The sequence below is a fragment of the Eumetopias jubatus genome, unplaced genomic scaffold, assembly GCF_037043125.1.
Source record: "Eumetopias jubatus isolate StellerSeaLion01/CBP00866 unplaced genomic scaffold, mEumJub1_p1.0 scaffold_1, whole genome shotgun sequence".
NCBI classification, from domain to species: Eukaryota; Metazoa; Chordata; class Mammalia; order Carnivora; family Otariidae; genus Eumetopias; species Eumetopias jubatus.
The window spans coordinates 195,842,083-195,863,301 of record NW_028274807.1 but is presented as its reverse complement, the minus strand read 5'-3'; the positions used below and the strand labels follow the sequence as shown (position 1 = coordinate 195,863,301).

Here is a 21,219-nt window from a genome sequence, read left to right as displayed (position 1 = left end):
AGCCCAGCATCTGCTGGCCTAAATCTTTCCAGGGGCCACTGAGCAGGAGGGCCGGCCTGGGTCCTCGCCCGGCACTCCCGAGCGGCAGCGGCAGCCCACCCTCACTTGCTCCCCCGCCGCCCGAGGTCGCCGAGGCTGGAGGCGGCCGGCGCGCAGGAGCGCACGTCCGGGTTGCGGAGGCACGCAAACCAGGCGGGTCCGGGCGGTGGATGCACCAGAGACCCCGCGGCGTCGGGAGCGCGCGGCTCGCCCGGGGCCACTCGAGGTGCGCTCGGCGGGTCGAGAATGACTCAGCCTCCCTCGGGTCGGTCTTCACTGCGGGTCCGCACGAGGGCCCCACAAAGTTCCCAGTCACACCCCAGACGTCGCGCGCGGGCCGGGGGCTCCTACAGCCAGGTCCCGGTGGGGGCGGCCAGAGAGGCCGGGGGCGGGGGGTGGCAAGGCGGGTCCTCTCTGGCTTCCCAGGGCTTCCCCGACTTCCTTTCGTCCAGCCCGTTCTTCAGCGCGCGGCCAGAAAGCGCCGCCGGCCCAGGGGGTGGGGGTCAGCGTGGGGGAGCGGGTGGCCTCCGGGCCTCAAAGGAATCTCGCCTTCCCGAAATCTAGGGGGTTCGCCGATCCGGAGGGACCGGGCGCCGCAGTGGCTTCCCTTCCCGGCCCTGACAGCCCGGCCGCAGCCGCAGTCGCGCGGACACCGGACTGCAGCGCGCTCGAGCGCCAGCAGCTCGGAAGCCCGGGCCGGGCTCCGGGCGCTTCAGGGGCGGACCCGCTGCGGCCGGAGCCTCAGCCCCCCGCTCGCGCGCCAGCGCCGCCCTTCGCGCCCTCCTCTGTCAGGCGCCGGGGCCGGAGCAGCAGCCGCGGGCGGCCACGCGCCAGTGCCCTAGCCGGGACCCGCGGAGCCCCCAGTCCCGTCCCCACCCCACTCCGCCGCTGGCGACCCCGGCCGCCGCCGCAAGCCCCGGCTCCTTCCTCAGACTTTTGCCTCTCCGCCTGCCCCTTCCCTCCGGAGAATCCTCTAAGGCTCGGCAGCGCCCCACCCCGCCACCCCAGACCCGGCCGTCCGCGTGCGGCCCCCCCCCCCCACAGCAGCCCCGGCCCCTGGGGTCGGGGGACGGCCCGGGGCCAGCCTGAGAGTCGCGCCCGCGGCCGCGGACTGCGGAGTTGTAAAGAACTCGGCGGCCGCAGTGGCCGGGCGGGGCAGGGCGCGCTCCGCCGCCGCCAAGGACACAGGAGTTTGCGAGTCCCCGCCCGCGCGGCGCCTCCCGCCCTCCCGCCGGGGCCCGCCGGACTCCCCGGGGCCGCCGAGGCGGGGCCGGGCGGCCGCCGTGCGAGAGGCGCGGCTCCCTCCCTCTTCCCCCGCCTGCCTCCCTGTCCCCTCCCTTCCCTCCCTCCTCCTCCCCGCCCTCCCCCACCCCCCGCTCCTTTTTCTGCTCCCCAAGTGAGCCCGGCGCGCGAGAGGCAGGCGGGGCGGCGCGGAGCAGTCAGCCCAGCGCGCTCGCCCACCGCCCGCTCGGCGCAGCTCCGCGCGGCCGCTCCTGTCGCCGCCGCCGGCGCGTCGGAGGGAGCCGAGCATGGCCGGGCCGGGCTCGCAGCGGCGCGCGTCCCGGGGGGCCTCGGCGCTCCTCGCCGCCGCGCTTCTCTACGCAGCGCTGGGGGCCGTGGTGCGCTCGGAGCAGCAGATCCCGCTCTCCGTGTAAGTGCCGGCTCCTGCGCCGCCCGGGGAGGGGACCCGGCCGCCCGCGACCCGCGGTGCCCAAGTTTGGGCGCCTGCAGGTGCGACCCGGCAGGACCTGCCGCGGGCGTCGGCCTCGCCTCTCGCACCTGCCTTCCAGGACGGGCGTGGGGCGGCGAGGCTGGGGTGGGATGCTCTTGCCCCCTTGCTCGGGTCGGCGAGGGAGACCTGGAGAGGTTCACCTCAAGTGACAGCTCCAACTTTGAAGCCTGTTTACCGAATCCAACTTCCACGGGCCGTTCATTTATTCCCTCTTTGCTGTCTTGCCATCTCCTTTTTGGGGAAGGGGGGGAAATGGGTGGGTTTCTTCCGACTAGTATTTGCCAGGTGATGCCCAGTTGGGTGGTCAAGTTCTCAGACAATGATTCACATAAAACTCGGTGATCTTTTTAGAGAGCTTGGGAGACTTTGCGCATTTTGAACTATATGACCCCCCTCAGGCCCCCTCCCGCGTTGCGCTCTGCAGTTTGGTGCTGGCAGTTTCTACCCAGGCGCTTTTTCTTTTCTTTTCTTTTTTTTTTTTTCCTCCAATGTTCTGTCGCCTGGCTCCTTCAGCCACAGCCCCGTGTGTGCGTGCGTGTTGACTGTGACACGGGTGTTATATTTGTTCCTGCTCTTTCTCCCTGTAGGGTGAAGCTCTGGGCCTCCGCTTTTGGTGGGGAGATAAAATCCATTGCTGCTAAGTACTCCGGCTCCCAGCTTCTGCAAAAGGTAAGGTTTCTGTAGTGGCAGGAAGCGATGATTTTTCCAGCACAGAAAATGGAGGCAGATTTAGTTTTCCAAACAAACGTGAACCCGGAGCAGCGTCAGTTATCAGCGGTGTCTCTGGTCCCCTCGTGTCTTGTCAGTGGACTGTGCAATGATTCCTCCCTACCAACTGGTTATTTTTAGATGACACTTGGTTCTAAACACAAAGAAAAGCAGGATCCTCACTGGCACTGTCCTGGCTGGGGCTCGGAAACTGAGTGTGTTTGCCTGGCTCTCCTTCCAGTGTCGGTATTGCTGTTACTGTGTGAGAGCAGATGCTTTTCTGGCCAAAAAAATGCTAACTTCATCCAAGGGGCAGCCTCAGTGCCTGTTTTATGATGTCCTTCACCTTGCCTGCTTTGGAGACTGGGGTTCAGTATATCTGAGAAAGACGCTGCACTATTGTTTGTCATCCCTGTGGTTGTACAATCCCATTATTCCCCAATCATCTAGACCCAGGGCTGGGATGCATTACATCATTACAGATAAGGAGAATGAATGTGGTTATCTTTCCACTCAGCTGCACTGCCGGGTAATAACCTATGAGAGTAGTCCACAAACTTAAGAAATTGGTCTGCGTCCATATAATTCTGGAGAGTAATGAGAATGGAGAATTGATTATTAGGCTTTTATCAGAAGCTGCATCAATTTTAATTCAAACAGGCAGCATTATGCTTAAAATTACCTTGTGAGATGTATGGTCCTTTGCCCTCCCCTCCAAGAAAAAAAGAAGAAAAAAATAGGCTGGGAGGAGAAATTGCAAGGGTTCAAAGAATTTCAAGTTAACAAATCAACAGGATCAATCCAAGTATTCTCTCAAAGATAGAAAATAAAATTGGCCTTTAGGGGATAAGTCTCTGAAAATGGGTACAAACAGATTAAATTGTCAAGTTAACTTTTCAGCATTTTTAAATGTGCTTTTTGGGCCAATGTAACATATGTGTTATGCATGCTGCCTGGTAACCAAGTACGTATTTTATTTATGGCATTCTGCTTCAGAGAGTAGCGTTTTTGGGGACATTATATGAAGCAGTTTGTCACACGAAATCCAAATATCGTAATAAGGCATCAGCCCACAATGGAAAGCAGGAAGTTATTCTTAAAAATTGCCAATAGCCATATTCTTTGAAACTGTGGGAAGACTGCTCAACTCCGTTATTTGGGGAAGGAGTTCACTGAATTATGGGCAATTGATAAAAACTTGAGGCTGTGATGTGCCTTTATGGAAAAATGATAATTTACATACTTGCGACCCACCCGTCAGTTTATAGGAATTGCTTCTTCTGCTGGTATTTGAATCTGGACCAGTCTGTATCCGGCTTTGCCATTTTGCCTGCATGTCAGGTGTTTTACGTGAAGAGTTTTGGACTGTTGCTGCTGCCTGTTTTGCATTGCTTGTGTATTTTCCTTATGCTTTGAAAGAAGAGAACATTTTTGTATAACTTTAAAGGAATATTTTTCATCTGCCTGTTGTAGTTTAGTTGTAGCAACTCTGAAAGTATCCCTTCAGAGCCTGTGAATGGTTTTTTGATTGTGCTTACCTATCTTTTATCTCACATTTTGTAGGAGCACAGGAAATAGGCTTTTTCCTTCTCTCTGAAGTTAGCACACACACTCGCACACACTTGCACACACACTGCACAAAAGCCCCATCAGCTACGCTCGCACACACATGCACACACACTGCACAAAAAACCCCATCAGCTATATTACTGGCTACTCTATAATAGCCAATTGGAAGCAGCTAAAATGCTTCTCTTACCTTCTCATCAGCATCCTTTCTGATACTGAATTCACAAGCCTAGCTTTGCTTTTGTCATGTTTGCAGCTTGACAATTGTGTAATTATTTCCAGCTGTTTATGGCTTTGTTGTCATTCCTTGCTGTTGCCTGGCATTTTGTAATCTGATGCAAGGGGAAGGTGGGGTGTTGCTTGGCATTAGGTTCCGTGGTGGATACCTGCTCTACTTGCATTTCAAAGGCAGTCATGTGCCATGGAGTCCTGAGGTACCTATGGCTTTGGCTTGATAGGCAAGGACTTCCATGAATGATGGGCAGGGCACGTCAGGTAACTTGGGGAGCCCTTTTGCAGGTACCTTTTGGCCATCTTGGTCCACTGCCTCCAAATATGACGGAATTTTTTAAATTAGCAAATAACATTGATTTAGACAGTTCAGAATGTAAGAAACTTTAAGAAGAGATCTAAGGTGCTCAGAGTGTGGGAGGCATAACATCATTTGGAAAAGCAAGGAGACAGTTGCCTTTCTCTTGCTTATTTTCACGTTTCTGGCCATTTGCCTGAAGAAATACTCCTCTAAGTCAAAACTCTGTGCATCCTTCCATCACATCACTGCATCCTTAACAATTTGGATACTCTGAACATGAGTTAAAAAAAAAAAAACTTGGCTGTAAAACGAAGTTAACACTGTATTAAGGGGACTCAAAAAGGTGACAATACCATGTTGCATAACAGACTGTAATTACACTTTTAAGGCACGGACATGTAAATTTGATTTTCAGTGAAGTAGGCATACTGCATACCACTGTATCATTTTACATACTCTATGTAGTTTCTCTAGTTGACACTTCATGTTGTGAATTAATGTAGTATATTCATTTTTAGAATGGGGGTTTAGTGATTTCTGCACTAAGGCAAAAACTTTACAAAACAGCTATTGTGAGTATAAGTTAAATAACAATTGGCCGTTTATTTTAAGGTGTTTGGAGACTGGGAAAACTGCCATTTTGGTAAGGTTTTTTTATTAGATAATATAATTTGAGCTAGTAGAATTATCCCTGACTTCATCAACATAAACACAAGTGTTTAACAATATACCTCATTGTCCTGGCTTCAAAAAGGAGAGCATTTCCCCAATTGTTTCTATGTTTAATACCATGGCTTTCACTACTTTAGCTTATGATAATATGTTAGGTATTCTCTGCCAGACTTTCCCTATTTTTTTTTCTCCTGTTTGTCTTTTCTGAGCACAGGAATAGCAACCTATTAGTTTCTTTTAAGGAGGATATTTTTGAGTTTGTAGAAGGCTGTCATCGTGTTTGAGCAAAGGGGTGTGTTTTGGGGACGGTGTGGAAGAACCTGAGACTTGTATGTTGGACTCAGAGTTAATCTTGAGAGGTTGTAACAGTTGTGCCAGAACCGTGGCCCCGAAAGGGAAGTCCCGGCGAGCCGCTGTGTGTCTGTATCCTGCCTTTCTTAGCTGGCAGATACTGCAGAGGTTTCAATTGGCTTCAACTTTTAATTAACTTTCCTGTTTGACATATTCATGCCAGTATTCAGCTGCCTCTATCTTGCTTCATTTTCCCCAGAGAATGCACATTGTTTGGGTTCTTTGGGGGAGGCATAGTTTCATTACCTGTCTATTTTGGGATTCAGTGCCCGGCATTCTGGTAGATCCGGTAGCCTAGGCTGTTAAACTCATGGGCTCCATGCCCCGAACACTCACAATACAAGGTATTAAAGTGGCGTGGTTCTCATTTCCATCCTCCTTAGGAAGAATTTGGTAGAAGCTGGGCTTTTTTCATTCTATTTAGTACTGCATTCAGAGATTGCTATGTTTATGGGGATGAAGGGTTCCAATGACATTTTCCAGAATCGGGATGATAAATACACAGTGGAAATACAGGTACTGTGTGTCTCTGCCATTAATGCGAGGAAAATAATGGACATTTACCTTGGATGCCTTATGCAGCACTTACCAAACATGCACTTCTTGGAATGCACAACCAGGTTTTTGCGTTATCAACTATTTATTGAGAGGGCGGCTTTCATACATAAACGTGATGTCACTTTCCACAAGACAGAGTCAGCAAAGTAAAAGGTTGGTTCTTTAACCCATTTTGATAATTATGACTTTTCATCAATGTGGCAATCAATGGACTTCTTAAATAATTAAATAGGAATATTCACTTATCAGGAATTGGGTCGTAGTGCTGTGCTGCCTGTAGGAAGCCTGATACTCTACAGATTGCTTTTCTAGGGGAGGCGCTCCTTCGCTGAACATTTTTGTTGAGTAAACACGGTTATTTGTCATTCTGCAAGATTAATGCATTCAACCTACGCTGCCAATGGCCAATGCCCTGATTCATAGCACCACTTCAATTACTGGACTTTTCTCTGGCGGATTATTTTTAAAAAGTCTTGAAATCTCAGAAATGACCGTTTTCAATGTTTCAGGACAGTTTATTGGTCTCATTATCGCAGTCACCAGCGCATTAGCAGGACAGGGCGAACCAGTTGGAATTCAGTGATGCATCTTACTCACACGTGTATCTAACTGCGTTTGTAAACTCACACCCGGGTCCTTGCTGACCAGATAAAGTTCTTTTTGTATGGCTTTGCTAAATTTTTGTCTGAGCTCCTTTTGTTCATTTTTTTCTCTCTCTCAAAATTTCTTTGCTGCCAGATATATTTCTGCTTTGCTTTTTCTCTCGTTGGGAGCTGCTGCAGCGTCTGTTGCTGGATTTACAGATGCTAGTCAAAATTAAGGGAAATGAAAATATAGACATTGTTTTCTTGTCAGAGGCAAACTCAGATTTTTATTTCAATGTAGTTATAATTTTGATCAATTACTATGGGGATCTCATGCTGGCTTTTTATTTCATTTTGTATTTTATCTTATTCTAATACCAGTGTGCTTTGAGGCAAACACACGAGTACCAAATCACCTAATAATTATGAAATCTGTTGGGCATGTGCAAGCACAATTAATGTTTCCATTTTGTGATGAAGACGTAGCCGTGTATGAGGATGAACAAAAGTAAAAGAAATGTGGAATCATTACCCCAAGCACCTGTGGTCCTGCTGGGTGTTTAATTGTCCTGCAGCCTGAAGCACATATTCATGGAAGTGCAAGTTTGAGATTTGAGCCCCTTTTCAGTCTTTGAGGGATCCTCAGTTGGTGGTGGTGCTCTCAATTATGTAGATCAATACATGACTTGGTGTGTTGAGCTTGCCTAAAGAAGTGTACATTCTCACCAGGATCTTTTGTGTCCGGTCTGCCATTCATCCAGATTTACCATCACAGATGCCAACAAATGGGCTTTTTCTTTATCCACATTCATGTCTGTCACGGGTCCCCCATCTTCTGCAGTCACAGTGCTTATTGAAATTTCCTCCTTCACCGAGACCCAGAGCAGCTTCTAGACAGAGACTTTGAGCAGATTCTGTGTTCCCTGGGACACTGTGATCTGACTGGGTGGTTTGCTATGGCTGAGACTGAGAAAAAATGAAATAGATGTTGTAAATGCCAGCCTATGAATTAGCATATGAGATCCTTTTAATGCAGTCTTTATACGAGAGACATAATGGCCTGTGTTTTATATCAAGTGACTGCAGTCGTGCTATTGTGTATCATTCAGAAGAAGTTCCTCATGTCAGGCTTCTGGAAACATTGATAGAATCTTTATCAGCCGTCTTCGGTCCATTAAACAAAAGTTAGCTTCTCCTTCAAGGGAAGGAAATGATACAGAGGAACAGGAGGACTGCTTGATTTCCTTTGATTTCCCTGAGTATTTAGTGACCAGCAGATTGAGGTGGTTGTTCCTGAAATGTCAAGCCAGACTCAAAGACCCCTCTGTGATGCAGCCCTCTGCTGGACCACAACTCACCCTTGACAGATTAGGCATCTGCATAGCTGATGTATTTTTAGGGAATTTCTATGTGCATAGCCAGAATGTCTGCTTTTCAGAAGAAAGTTATTTTACCGATACAACTTTGAAAAGAGTCCAGTGTGTTTTCAATAAATGGTAAACATTTCAATTTCCATTTGCTTTGAACAACATTCTTTGGGTGTTCATTCCAAGGCTGTTTAAATAAGGCATTAAATTTATAAGGTGTATTAAATTTGTATGTTGCATAGCTTCCTGGTGACCTCAAATCAAGATTATGAACATAACTCAGAAGCCAAACTATTAATGGGCATTTCAAGGCCATATTGGAAAGAAGAGCATTATCTCTTGACAAGAAATAGATGGCTATTTCTTCACTTTGTGCACTTCAGAGTTGTTTATCTTGGCACCTGATATTGGAAAACAGTACCCTCCCAAGGTTAAAAGAGCTGTTATCCATGTAAATGATCTGGACAGGCAAGCTGGGCAGGGCCGTAAGTGGCTGTGGGTTCACAGAGCAGACCTTTGGTTATCCATTTTAGGTGAAGCAACTGCCAGTTGATATTTGGGGCTCGCACATGTCATTACCATTATACTTATTAACTTCGTGCATGTGTGTGTAAGCCCATAAAAATGGATGCTGCTCATCACAGAACATGCCAGATGCTGCCGGCTGATGGGGAAGACTGTTCTTGTCCTCTTGGGCTTCTAGAGAGCATGGCTTGAGGGGCCCAACCAGTTCTGCGGGGACAGGACCAGTCCACCTGGCACCTGAGATGGTGTAGGTAGCTGGAAGCTGAGGATCTGCTGAGCCCGGGACCAGCTACATAATTTGCAGGGCCCAATGAGTGAGGAAAATATGGGACTCTTTGTTCAAAAACTCTGAAGAATTTAAAGATGGTGACAGCAGAGCATTAAAGCACAGGGCCTGTTGCGCCCCCGGCCAAGGCCCCTATGGGACAGGCTGTGCTCAGTTAGGCTTTCTCTTTCCTCTGCTCGGTGGCTCGTCCTCTCAGCCTGATTGAACGTTCAGGCCACAGTCAGTCTAGGAGGTGTCCTTTGCCCGTCTTTGTTCATTGTCGTAATAGGTGGAGAACTTGGAGCATTTTCAGAGCTGCGCATCTTTGGAGATGCAGTGTTGTTGAAGGAGAGGTCACTGGCCTAGGAGCCGTGACATCTGTCTTTTTATCTTTTCTGTAGACATTTCCTGAGTGGATTTGGCCAAATTGCTTAATCTCATAGTAAAAACAGGTGGACTTCACTCATTCGCTCTGCGTTCCTGCAGTCCAGGCACGGTGATAAGGATTTTATAGATGCCATCCCCTTAAATTCTCCCAACAACCCAATGAGTCAGGGACTACCACTCACCCCCATTTTACAGATTTGGAAGTTGAGGCTCCCAGAATTTAAGCAGCCTTTCCAAGTTGACTGAGTCTGTTTACCTGGCCACTGTGCTACAATGTCCCCTCCTCTCTGTGTGACCTTTTTTGGCCTCAGTTCCTGTCTGACAAAAATGTGGTTAATACCTGTGTTTCTCTAGCTCATGGGTGTTTGGGAGGACTAAATGAGGTAGCAGCTGAGAGGTTAGTTCAGAAGCTGAAAGACCGGGCTAACAGCAGAGAAGACAGGTGTGGAGTCAGAGGGACTTGGATTGGAGTCCCAGATCTGCCATTTCCTAGCTGGGTTGTCTTGTTGTTTGACATTTCTAAACCTGTACCCTCGCATGTGAAAGGAGTCCAACGCCTTCTACGTTATAGGCTGTGATGAGGATTAAATGAAATAAAGTACAAAAAGCACTTAGCATGGTGCCTGGCCCCTGGAAGCCTCCTGCCAGGGAGTTGCTGAGGTCATTACTGGTTGCATGATAAAACCAGAAGGTCTTTAGGTAACCTTCGCTGAGCATCTGTGGGAACTGGGTTCGCTCATGCCAATGAGCAAGTGCACGGATGGGCGGGTGAGTGCCCGGTGCCGGCGTATTGGCAGGTGATCCCACAAGGCACCTGACAGGAGGGAGCTTGTGGACCCAAGTGGGAGGAGGCTGTGTGGACATGGCCTCTGCCCAGACATTCACTCTTCTCCTTGAGGTCAGCTCTCTTGTCCCTGAGGGTCAGGAGGAGAACCCCTCACACGGGGAATGAGGCTTGAAGAACTGCATCAGGGCCTCCCTGTTACCTTCTCCCTGGCTCTGCCCTGCTGTGGGGCGGTGGGTCAGGCTGAGGAGTGGCTGAGTGTGCCCCAGTGTTCCGAGTGCGGCTGGAGCCATAGGAGAGTGCAGGCATCCAGCAATCCCACTGCTGTGGGGGTGCGTCCAGGAGCCAGCCATGGGCACTCATTAATCCAGATGCCCTTTTGGACAGCATTCCAGGCATTTCCTCCCATGAAAATCCCGTCTGCTGGACTTCTCCCAGTGACTTCCCGGGGTGGCCCTGGAGACCAGCAGGAGACTGGGCACCTCATTGGGCGGCGGGGGGGTCTTTCCTCCAGTTGGGACAGGAAGGTGCAGTGGTGCATGGGGACTGCCATCTGCCCCCAAGTCTCAGGAGGCACTGAAGGGCATCCTGTGTCCCTTGGTCCTTCCCACTGGCCCTTCTGCCTCTGCTTCAGAACTTGCTTGGCACATTCTGTTGTGTTTGGCTTATGAGCATCTGCAGTCCTCTGCTGATCTCCTTGAAGATGTTGCAGGAGTGACACGGGCCACCCCTGTTTGTGGTAAACATAGGCACCAATACTTTGAAATCATGCTGGGGGTGCTATTGTAGCTGCCTAACTTAAGAACATTGTTTATGCATGAAGCCGTTATAATCAGCCGTGAAAGTCAGTAAGAAGTCAGGAATGAAAGGAAACATGCAAATCTGTAGTAGTTCCTTGGGCCAGGTAGTTCAGAAAAGTGCCCAAGAACTGTTTGTGCCCAGGAATGTTACAGAACATCAGAGTCTGACTGTACTGGCAGCTTCTTGAAATCCACCAAGGTCATAACCAGCTTAGGTAAACAGATGGTTGATGGGGGCTGGATAGGAAGGAAATGGACTTTTTTTTTTTTTTTCTTTTGAGTGTTTAGTATGAGCCAGGCATGCTTTATCATGTCAGGCATCTGATGTGGTCCTTGGTTCTCTTTGGAGGTGGCCCCTGTTACCTACCTCTTGCAGGTGGGTCTTGCAGCTCAGGGAGGTGGAGTAGCTGGCCATGCAGTGGGGTTGGGACTCACACTGGTTTGTTTTGAGCATCCCCCCACCCAAGCCTGGGATTTTCCTTTATGGCACAGGCCACCTGTGGGTTGATCCCACCTGAGCACAGGCTTCAGTGGGGTTTGCAGGACCGCAGCAGGATGAGAAGGGCTGGGTAGGTTGGGATGCCAGAGCCCTCGCCACTTTCTTTCCCCCAGACGTGTGTCCTCAGGTGGGGTACGGGGATGTGGGCTCTTTGGACAGCGAGGCTAAGAAGGACTCTCTGACTCCAGTGTGGGCTCGTGCCTGCTGGGGGCCAAAAAGCGGTTCCTAGGGGAGAGTGGGCAGGGTTGGCTGGTCTGGCCCTGGCTTGCAGGGGAGCAGGAGCGGGGGTGGTGTCGGGCACCTTAATGCCTCTTCTCAGCCTAGAGGGCGCAGCTGCCAAGGAGGAGAACAATCTTGTGGGATCCCCAAGCAGGATGCTGTCTCAGCTAAGACAAGAGGATTCAGCTGTTCTGGAAAAAATGGGGAGCATTTCCCTTCGTGTTTTCCCTGAAAAGTCAAACCTGCTCTTCATCTGTTTGCTCAGGTCTCTGATTATGGCAATGTGGTGTCATACACTTAATGATTTGACATCTTTTCCTGAGACTTTGGTGTTTTACATTAAAATGGAATGAAAGGTGTAATTGGCCTGTGGAATTCCCCCCAGTCTAGACCTTCCCATGATGTAAACTTGACCCTGCATTTCCTTCTTGACAGCTGCTAACTCTTGGCTCCCAGGAGGGAATGAAGTGTCTGGTTTTAGAAAAATCTAGATTTCTATTACAGTGAGCATGCACAGCCGAAGACAGATTTTTAAAAAGCGCATGCACCTTGGAGTTGAATTCTGCTCTGCCAGTCACTAGTTTTACCTCCCTGGGCCTTGGTTTGCTCACTGGCAAAGTAGAAGTACTAATAAAAGCACCTGTGTTATAGGGCATTGGGGAGGATTAAGTGATATAACCCATATGAAGTAGTTTAGAACAATATGTGGCACACAGGAAGCCTTACTTCTCTGGCTACTCTCTCATTTATAGCGTCCCGAAGAGCAGAAGAGACTCCTGGAATTTTAGTCACTTGGACCTCATGATGGGTTCATAAAATTAGGACAATGAATGGCACACGCATTTAATGTGACAGAGGCACGGTTGCAAACAAAAGCATTTATGACGTCCCCAAGGAGGTGGATTTCTTTTGCTTTCTTTCCTGAATTCTTCTCATCTGGGCCCTTGTGCAGCAAAGGTGGGCAGTTTGGGAATTCAGGTTTGTTCTTGCTATAACATTGTACTGTAATTTGCAAAGCAAGGGGAGAGTCGGAAACACCTGGCAGGGCTTTGGCTCTTTGTACCTGCACCATCCGTAATGCCTTTTCTGTTGTGCTTTGTTGAGGCAGAGGCGGAAAAATATTGTAAAAAGAACAATAGGTGTGGGAGGCAACAAATCCATTGCAAGTAGGTAATCTTTGGCCACGAGTCATAACACACAGCTTTACACTTAGCTTCCTAGCACTTTCCATTATTCGTGAAATTTCTATTAACACAACATGATCATGTCATGTACCAATAGCTCAATGGGCACAGGTTTTTGCCCCACTGACAGTCATTTGGCTTCTTGGATGCTAATGCCGAAGTTTGAGTGTTCTTTCTTCTTTTTTGACCTGTGCCCCTGTCAGAATGCACACAGCACAGAGAACCCTGTTTAAAGGAATCGCTGTCAGACAACCAGTAAAAGGTGTGTGTGTGTATGTTTTAATATACATGGGCTGTTTCCTCTTGTAAATAAAAACTGAGGTCTACTTTAAAATCCCAAGGTCTGTGGCCAAGTTTGAGTATTTCAGAGCATCAGGATCATCTGGTCACCCTGAAAGAAGATGTAATCCTCTTAGGAGAGGGCTCACAGCTTACTAATCTTTTGAAAAAAGCCAACAATATACATTTCCCAGAACAGGAATTTCAGAATTATGGAGCCACAGCTGGATTTTCTACTTAAATAGCAAGATTTTCAGGTGTTTTTTTTTTTTTTTTTTGCATGAAACAAATGCCCTATGAATGTTAGGAAAAACATATAAACTTAGAAAGAAATCAGGGGATTATTGATTTTTAAAAATTTACTTTTAAGGGAGGTGGTTGGTCTTGGGAAGGCAGAAATGTGTAGGTGAAAGTCGGGATCTGAGTCAGGCTAATCCAGATTAGAATCCAGGGCCACCCTGACAAGTCAGTCATGGAACCTCACAGTTTCTATCTGCCAAATGGACATAACAGTAATAACTTCTAGAGTGGAGCTGAGAACTCCAAACGAGAATATGGACACAGGATGCTTAGCAATAAGTGTTTCATAAGAAGCATTTAGAAAAGGTGGGCTTCTGTCATCATTCCGCAGGAGCTGCTCCCGCATCCCGGGCATGTTGGCTGCTTGAGAGAGCCGTTCGTCCGCTTCAGGGAGAGATAACATCAGGCCGCCTGGAGGCCTTCTTTGGAGACCTCCATTAAAGCTGCCCACCACTGAGCTCCACAAAGGTGTCTTAGACAGTAATCATAACAATGATGCATGTGCTTTGTGTATTGTGCCCTGTGTTTTATTTGTATTCCTGAAATCCTCACAACCACTCCTGAGGTCGGTTCTGTCATCCCCTCCATTTTAGACAGACAGAAACCAAAACAGAGAATGTAACTTTGCCCAAGGTTACCCAGCTCCCAAGTGGCAAAGGCAGGCTTAGAGCTAGGGTGTTGTGAGTCCTTTCAGGTGCCTGGGCTGGGGCACCTGGATATTTCCAGGACCAGCACGTTTTGGTCTGAGCCTGTTACTGGCTCATCGGGACTGGTGGTGGAAACTTCTTCCTCATCCTTAATCCTTTCCCCTTTGGAATTCTTAGTCTTATTTGGATGCATTGTCATTTGCTTTCATAATACAGAATTAAAAGGGGGTCAATGATGAGGGGAGGGCCTGGGACCCTTCTAGCTTTTTACAGTGTTCTCTTTTATTGTAATAATATGATGCTGCTTGTCTTTTGATTCCGTGAGGGTCAGCCAGCCCTCTCCACATCAGCTCTGATTCTTAAGAAGCCTTTCTGAAAATCTCATTGAATTTGGTTCAGTTTCCCTTTTTGTATTCCCCATTAAGGTAACGGAGGATTGTGGGGAAGGCTCTGGGACAAGATGAATCTGGCTGGAGATCCAGTGTGTCCCTTAGCTTCACTTCCGGGCCTCAGGTTCCTTACCTGTAAAATGGGGTCATGAGGATTAGCTGTGTCAGCCTGTGGCAGTCTTCATGTCCAGTAAATTTCAACTCCTTGGTTTTTGATATGCTCATGCTTTGTCTCTCTTCCCTGGGTGTTTTTTGGTGCTTATTTATTATTTTTTCAGGGAAGAAACACAGTTCTGTTTTTCTGCCTGATTGACAGCTAGCTTGAAGGCCACAGCCCTTGGACCCACTAGGGTCAGTTTTATTTTGCATGGAATGAATCTGGCAGATCTGTTCATGCCCCTGGCAGTCCTGGGGATACGTGATATCCTGAGGACCCCTTATCTCTTTCTGTGTGGGGTATCAAGAAGGAGGCAGGTAACTAGACCTTCAATTCCTCCAGGGCAGACTTGCTCTTTCTGACACGAGAGGGTCCTCCTTTGGCACTTAGCACAGAGCCATCTTCGGGTGGGTTTCAGGGGTTGTTTGTGGGATGTACAGATTAAACAAAGAAGAACCTGGTCAAGTCTTTTTTCTGGTGCTCACGTGCGGGTGATCAGAATAAAAACAGTATTGATCACAGGCCAAGGATGAGATCCCTCACATCTCTTTCCCCACTTACTCTCTAGTACCGGGTTTTATGACTCCCTAGCATCAGGCGCGGATGTCTCCTGGCTGCAGCAATCCGGCTCTGAAGCCCCGTGGGCAAGTCACTCACCCACAACCCTCTTGGTACCAGTAGGGGCTGCCAGACATCTGAGCCAGCTGGTCCTCCCTTCTTCCAGCCCGCGACCCCCTCTTCGCCCCTGGGGAGCATCCCAGCAGCATCCCGAACATACTGAACACTCCCAGTGGGGCTGAGGGTCCCGGCACCTCTGCGGTGCTGAGCCCAGCAGCTGCGGCGGGAGCACCGCAGTGCTGGGTGGGAGCACCGCAGTGCTGGGCGGGTGCACGAGGAGCACCAAGCGAGACTGATGGGGACTCCGCCGCAGCCGCCACCATCAACCTGGGGGAGGCAACTCGGCAAAGGCAATTAGGGAGCTGCTGCAGCTAATGCCGTGAAGTGCTCGGATGCCACATTCTCAGTGACATCAGGGAGAAAGGAGAATTTTAATTTCTACCCCTTTCACCTTCTCCGAGGCCCTGCTGGCGTCATGATGCCACGCAGCATTTGCTGGGCTTGATTTCACCTTCTTGGTGCAGACTGCTTTATTTTGCATTTGTCTGTTTATTCTTTACATCCCCTGGATGGGTTTCTGCACTTGGGCACTGTGGTCCGCCGCACATAACTGCAGCATCCACGGGGCGGTGTTACCTGCTTGTGGACAGCGTCCTGGCTGCAGCCTGCAAGGCTGGAGCCCCCAACCTCCACGGAGGAGGAAACCATGCAAGAGGCCATCCAGCCAGGCTAGGGGATTTGCATTTGCTTTTGTGTCCTGCAGGTGCAGTTGTCTGCTTTCTTCTGTAGGCCTGGCCCGTGGAGATGCGGAAAGCTCGCACCAAGCACAGCTCCTCTGGGATGAGGGGAGCAGCTGGTTGGGAAGTGGGAATTCAATCATGTGCATTTAATGGGGGGCAGTTATGCCAGAAGAGGTTTCGCTGCAGCCCCACTACCCCTGGTATCAGGCCCAGTATGGCATTTGGAGGCTTACGGAGGAGTCTCCGTCCAGCTCTTGCTGGGACGTCACTCTGCGGAGACTGTGAGACTTCCTTGGATGGTCTTTGCTCTGTGGGGCACCCCTGGAATTTGCCTTGGGGCCCCACAGTGACCATAATCTGATGCCCACCTTCTACCTTCCTGCTGAGTCTGACTATTCAGAGGGGAGGGAGAGGACCTCTGAGCTGGGGCAGATCTTGGGAACCCAGCCCCTCCTGCTACGGGTGCCCGGGCCTCGTGGCATGCCCCGTGTCACAGTGAATCAGGAACAGGCCAGGCCTGGAGCATTGGCGTTTTTACTGCCAGATCATGCATTCATGAGGACATCGAGGCCACAGAGGGAAGGAAGGCTCCACGTCCCACAGGGGGCTTCTTAGAGGATGGAGAGAGACAGCTGCTAGCCCGACTGCCCCGTGCCTGTCAGCTCCCCAGCTGGATCCCACAGGAACCCTGCTTTGTGCAGCCTTTCCTCTAGTCCAGCCACGTTGAAGCCTGAAGTTCACTGGTGAAAATGTTCCCCAATGTGTCGGCGTTAAAAGATTTTATTTTTTTAATTTATTTTAGAGAGAGCGAGAGAGTGCGCACCAGCACGCGTACACGAGCTGGGGGAGGGGCAGAGAGAGAGAGAGGGAGAGGGAGAATCTTAAGCAGGCTCCACACCTGGTGACGAGCCCCACTTCGGGCTCGATCTCAGGACTCTGAGATCATGATCTGAGCCGAAATCAAGAGTCAGACGCTTAACCCACTATGCCACCCAGGCACCCCAATGTGTCTGTTTTTAACAGCCAAAATATTTTGTCCCGGTGTATAGTGGGGAACATTCCCCTTATTAGCATGATCTACATTGAGTGCAGGGAGCAGGAGACGGAACAATTAGTCAACAAAAGTGTTTATTCAACATTGAGAAACCTCTCTGGAAACCCGAGGCCTCCACCTTCTCCTTTTCCACAGTAGAGGTGCACATGACCAATTGCTTCATTTTGGGTAGAACACCATGGTTTGGGAAAATCTTCGGCTGCCTTAACAGACTCACGAGAACACATTTGCTTTTGACCAAATGTTGGAAATGTTTTCTTCCTTCCTTCCTTCCCTCACTCCCTTCCTGCCTCAACAAATACCCATTGAATACTCAGTGAGGCGTGTGGAGCTGTGCTGGGTGCCAAAATCCCCTTGCTGTTGTGGTCACATTTTGCATCCTCACCCTGAATGCTTCGGAGACAGCACATGGCTCACACTCCCCAAGCAAACCAGGCTGTGTCACGCCTCTGTGCCTCAGCCCACGCTAGTCCTGCCGTCCACATGGCTGACCCCATTGCCCTTGTCTGACTGCTGAGCCCTGTCTCTTGAGGATGTCAGTCTTCTACCTGCTGAACTATCACCTGGGGAGCTTATTAAAATGCATTCTTCCAGGAGATTCGGACTCAGTAAGGTTGGCCCAGGGCCCGGGCACCTGCATTCTAACAAACATCTTAGGTAATTCTGATGTTGGTGGTCCAGGGACCATGCTTGGAGAAACACTGATTGTATCCCACCTCTGGGAAGGCTTCTGGGGATTCCCCTAAAGAGACAAATCTTTCCCTGTCTTTCCCACTGAGAGGAAGGGTGCATATCTTCCCACTGGGGTTTGCTTAAGCATCTGTGCTGTCCCGGGCCAGAGGTTGCAGCTGCTCCATCCCCAGACCCAGCCTCCTCAGTGTGCATGGCGTGAGTGGAGATTTTCTCTGCAATAGAAGTGGGGGCTTTGGAACAAGTCAGGCATTTTATCTTTTAAGTCAGAAGGCACCCAGGAGCACGTCTGATTGTTGAAGCAGCTTATTTAGAAATCACTGAGCAGAGTTGAAGTGGCCATTCTCCAATTTGTAAGATGGAGAGAAATTTGTTGACCTGTCACCGATGGCTTTTCTTCCTACCAAATAGGTTACTGGGACCTTTAACAGAAAATTGTTTGGCGAACATCAATATGAAATACGCCATCTGCTTCCCATAAAAGGGCTGCTCCTAATCTCCCTGGTACAAGAATTGCTCCCCCAGGGGCCTGTTGGGCACAAAACTGCATTTTTCCTAAGTCAGCAGCTTTCGTACTTTTTTGACCATGACCCAAAGGAAGAAGTACATGGTTCAGTGCAGCCTGTTACATACAACTTCTATGTGCAATGCAAGTTTCATGCAACATTACTTAGCTTCTCTGCAGTGCAATCTGGTGTATTCTATTCGCATGGACTCTTTTCTATTCTATTCTATTCTATTCTATTCTATTCTATTCTATTCTATTCTATTCTATTCTATTCCACTCTATTCTACTCATTGCTAACCTACTCTGCTCCTTCTACTCATTTTGGAAGGCTGGCTGTGACCAATACATTGATTTTACAATGTCATAAATATGTTAAGAAAGGAACAGTGCCCTCAGTGTTACCAGGGTAAATTATAGGCTAGTTCATTTTCATTCTGGGAGGTGCAGCATTGATTTGGGGATTAAAGCTTACTAATAATGATAGATAGTGGTAGATAACATTAATCAGCCAGTTGCGGTGCTAAACTCTGTATAAATTTCACTTCACCTTCTCAACAATCCCATGAGGCAGGTACTTTGATAGCCCCATTTTCTAGATGAGGACACTTAGGTTCAGGGAGGTGAAATGACTTGACCAAGGTCACAGAGTTAATAAGTGGTGGCATTGGTTCTTGAACTCAGGGCTGCTTGACCATGACCCTGTTCTTACCTATGTTTCTTCCTCTTGCCAGCAGTCAACTTGGTTGGTCACAGGTGTTACAATGTGGGCAGCCCAGCTAGAGGCGATACGTGGCGGGGGGCATATGAAGAGCAATGGGGAGGAAACGTGAGAGACAGAGGGGACAGTGGAAGAGGCAGGTTTGGGAAGTACAGGGTGAGCAGTGGTCTTCAAAGCACCTGATATTTTACTTAGCACTTAATGGAATTTACAAGAAGTTTGCCCATCTATGTTATATTGGCTTCTTGCTCTTGGGGCATCCCTGCATCTGGTATTTGTTATTGTACCCATCAGGCATTTACTTGTTTTCTCGTCTCCTTCTCTGACCAAGTGTGATGCAGTTGGACCAGAGGGTTACAGGGCTAGAGAGGGCAGGGCCCTGCCTGGAGGTCTGAGGTCCAGGCCCTAGCTCCGGCCCTGACACTGCTGAGTTCGCAGACTTGGAGCAGCTTGCTGCTTCTCCCTGGGCCTGTGCATGAGAGAGCTTGAAGGCGCCTCCGTGCTGAGACTCAGCATGCTTCCAGAGGAGGGAGACCCTACCTCCTTTCCCAGTATGCTCCACCATGAGATGGGTGGCGCTCTGTCCATGTTGTGCCAGTGTCTGTACATCCTGCTGACACATATTGTCCTGCCTCGGTCTGCAGCAGGTACCTGCGGGAGGAGAGGGGGTATGGAGATGCTGTTGGCCACACCAGGGTACTTGGAGTCTAGCAGGGGGCAGCGATTCACACCAGTGCAGACTCGCGTAGGTGATGAGGCAGACAGCTGAACGGCCAAGGGAAGACAGAGTGGCATCAAGATCAGAGGAGGCCAAAGTGACATCCCCCATCCTGGTAAATCCTCCTCTCTGTTTTTGCCAATGTATTTCCCAAGCGTTCTTGTACCACAGACTCGTTCTGAGAGTTGTGTCAGGGAATGGAGTCATCTTTGGATATAAAAGGCAACAATAAAAGGGACTAAAATATTTGACATATGATGAAGTTCTGTGATATTTTAGACAGTGAGTAAATTGACATTTATATAACCTGGTATATTCATTTCCCCTGATTCACCCTCCCTTGAATGTTGACTTAATAACACACCCGACTAAATGACGTTAATTGCTTTAAACTGCCAAATTAAAAAAAAAAAAAAGCCAGCATTCATTCAACAAGTGTGCTGTGTTCTTTTCAGGCTGGAGCCAGGAGAGAAGAGCTGGGGTCTCTTGGGGGAGGGAATGCTGAGATGTAACCTGAGCAGCACGGGAAAGTGGACTTGCACGTTCCAGAAACACGAGCCACTTGGGCCCACCGCGGTGGAGCTGAGGGTTCAGGTCCTGGCGCTGAAGCTACCTGTGGATGGTTTATGGCCTTGAGCAGCCACTTCATTTCAGGTTTCCTTCTTCTTTAAGTGATCCCTATCTCACTGGACTATTGTAAAGATTTTTAAATTAGCTCATGACTGCAAAATTCAGCTCAGTGTCTAGCAGTTGTAGGAATTCAATGGAGGGCAGCAACCATTATGGTAATTCTTACATTCTTGGAGTCATATACTCACCCCCTGGGTTGGTGGTGCTACCTCATCCAGAGGATGTTCACTCTCCAGAGAAAGACCTATGGCTTGTTCATTGCTCTCTTTCTGGTTCCCGTGATAGTCTCTATCAGTAAACACTTGTGGAATACACAAATGAGTGCAGGCAATGAATGAACTTGATAGGCTGAGAAAACGGGGGCCCAGAGAGATCAGCCAGATCATAAAAGACAGATCAGAGATTCACACCAGCTCTGCTCTGTCTTCAACTACGACCCTCAGCTAATAGGGGCTGTTGTCTCCTCAGTATAGTGTTACCTAAATTCACAGGAGAAACACCACATGTCCCCTGCTATCTGAAGGTGAGACGTGTGGGGATGTGCTCGTGTGTGTGTGTGTGTGTGTGTGTGTGTGTGTGTGTCTGTAAACTTTGCAGGATGACATCCCAAGAAGTTAGGTCATATTAGAGGTGGCCTCATGGCTGTGTAGAAACTAATTATTTGGTTAGTTTTCATTCTGGAGTAAAATGACAGACTGGTAACCTTTATGTCTTTAGGAAGAAAGCTCCATAAAAACTCTTATATTCTGAATTAGCTGCAAAGTCCCACTAGGATGTTGAAATAATCTAGACCCATCAAGGCCCCATTCGAAGTGCTTTTTCTAAGACTTGGCAAGAGAAAGCTTTCCCCACTGATCTACCTTGATGTACCTGTGTGTGTGTCATCTTTCTCTTGTGTATTGCAGAGGTGGTTTAAACCTCTCAGCTCACCCCCAAAGCCCTGCACACTCCCATTGCAATGAGCTAGGAAGCTTCAGTGTGCCCTCTCTTTCTTAG

At 49.1% G+C, this 21,219-nt stretch overlaps 1 protein-coding gene across 2 annotated transcripts in view; it reads left to right on the top strand.

Annotated features, from left to right (window-relative positions):
- The first annotated feature begins 1,568 nt into the window (after positions 1-1,568).
- CACNA2D3 (calcium voltage-gated channel auxiliary subunit alpha2delta 3) overlaps positions 1,569-21,219 on the top strand; it is an 889,368-nt gene continuing 869,717 nt past the window's right edge. For both annotated transcript variants that reach the window (XM_088022023.1, XM_028124497.2), the window contains exons 1-2: positions 1,569-1,690; positions 2,359-2,440. In XM_088022023.1, the coding sequence (XP_087878149.1) occupies positions 1,569-1,690; positions 2,359-2,440 (204 nt within the window). The remainder of the gene's footprint in view (positions 1,691-2,358; positions 2,441-21,219) is intronic.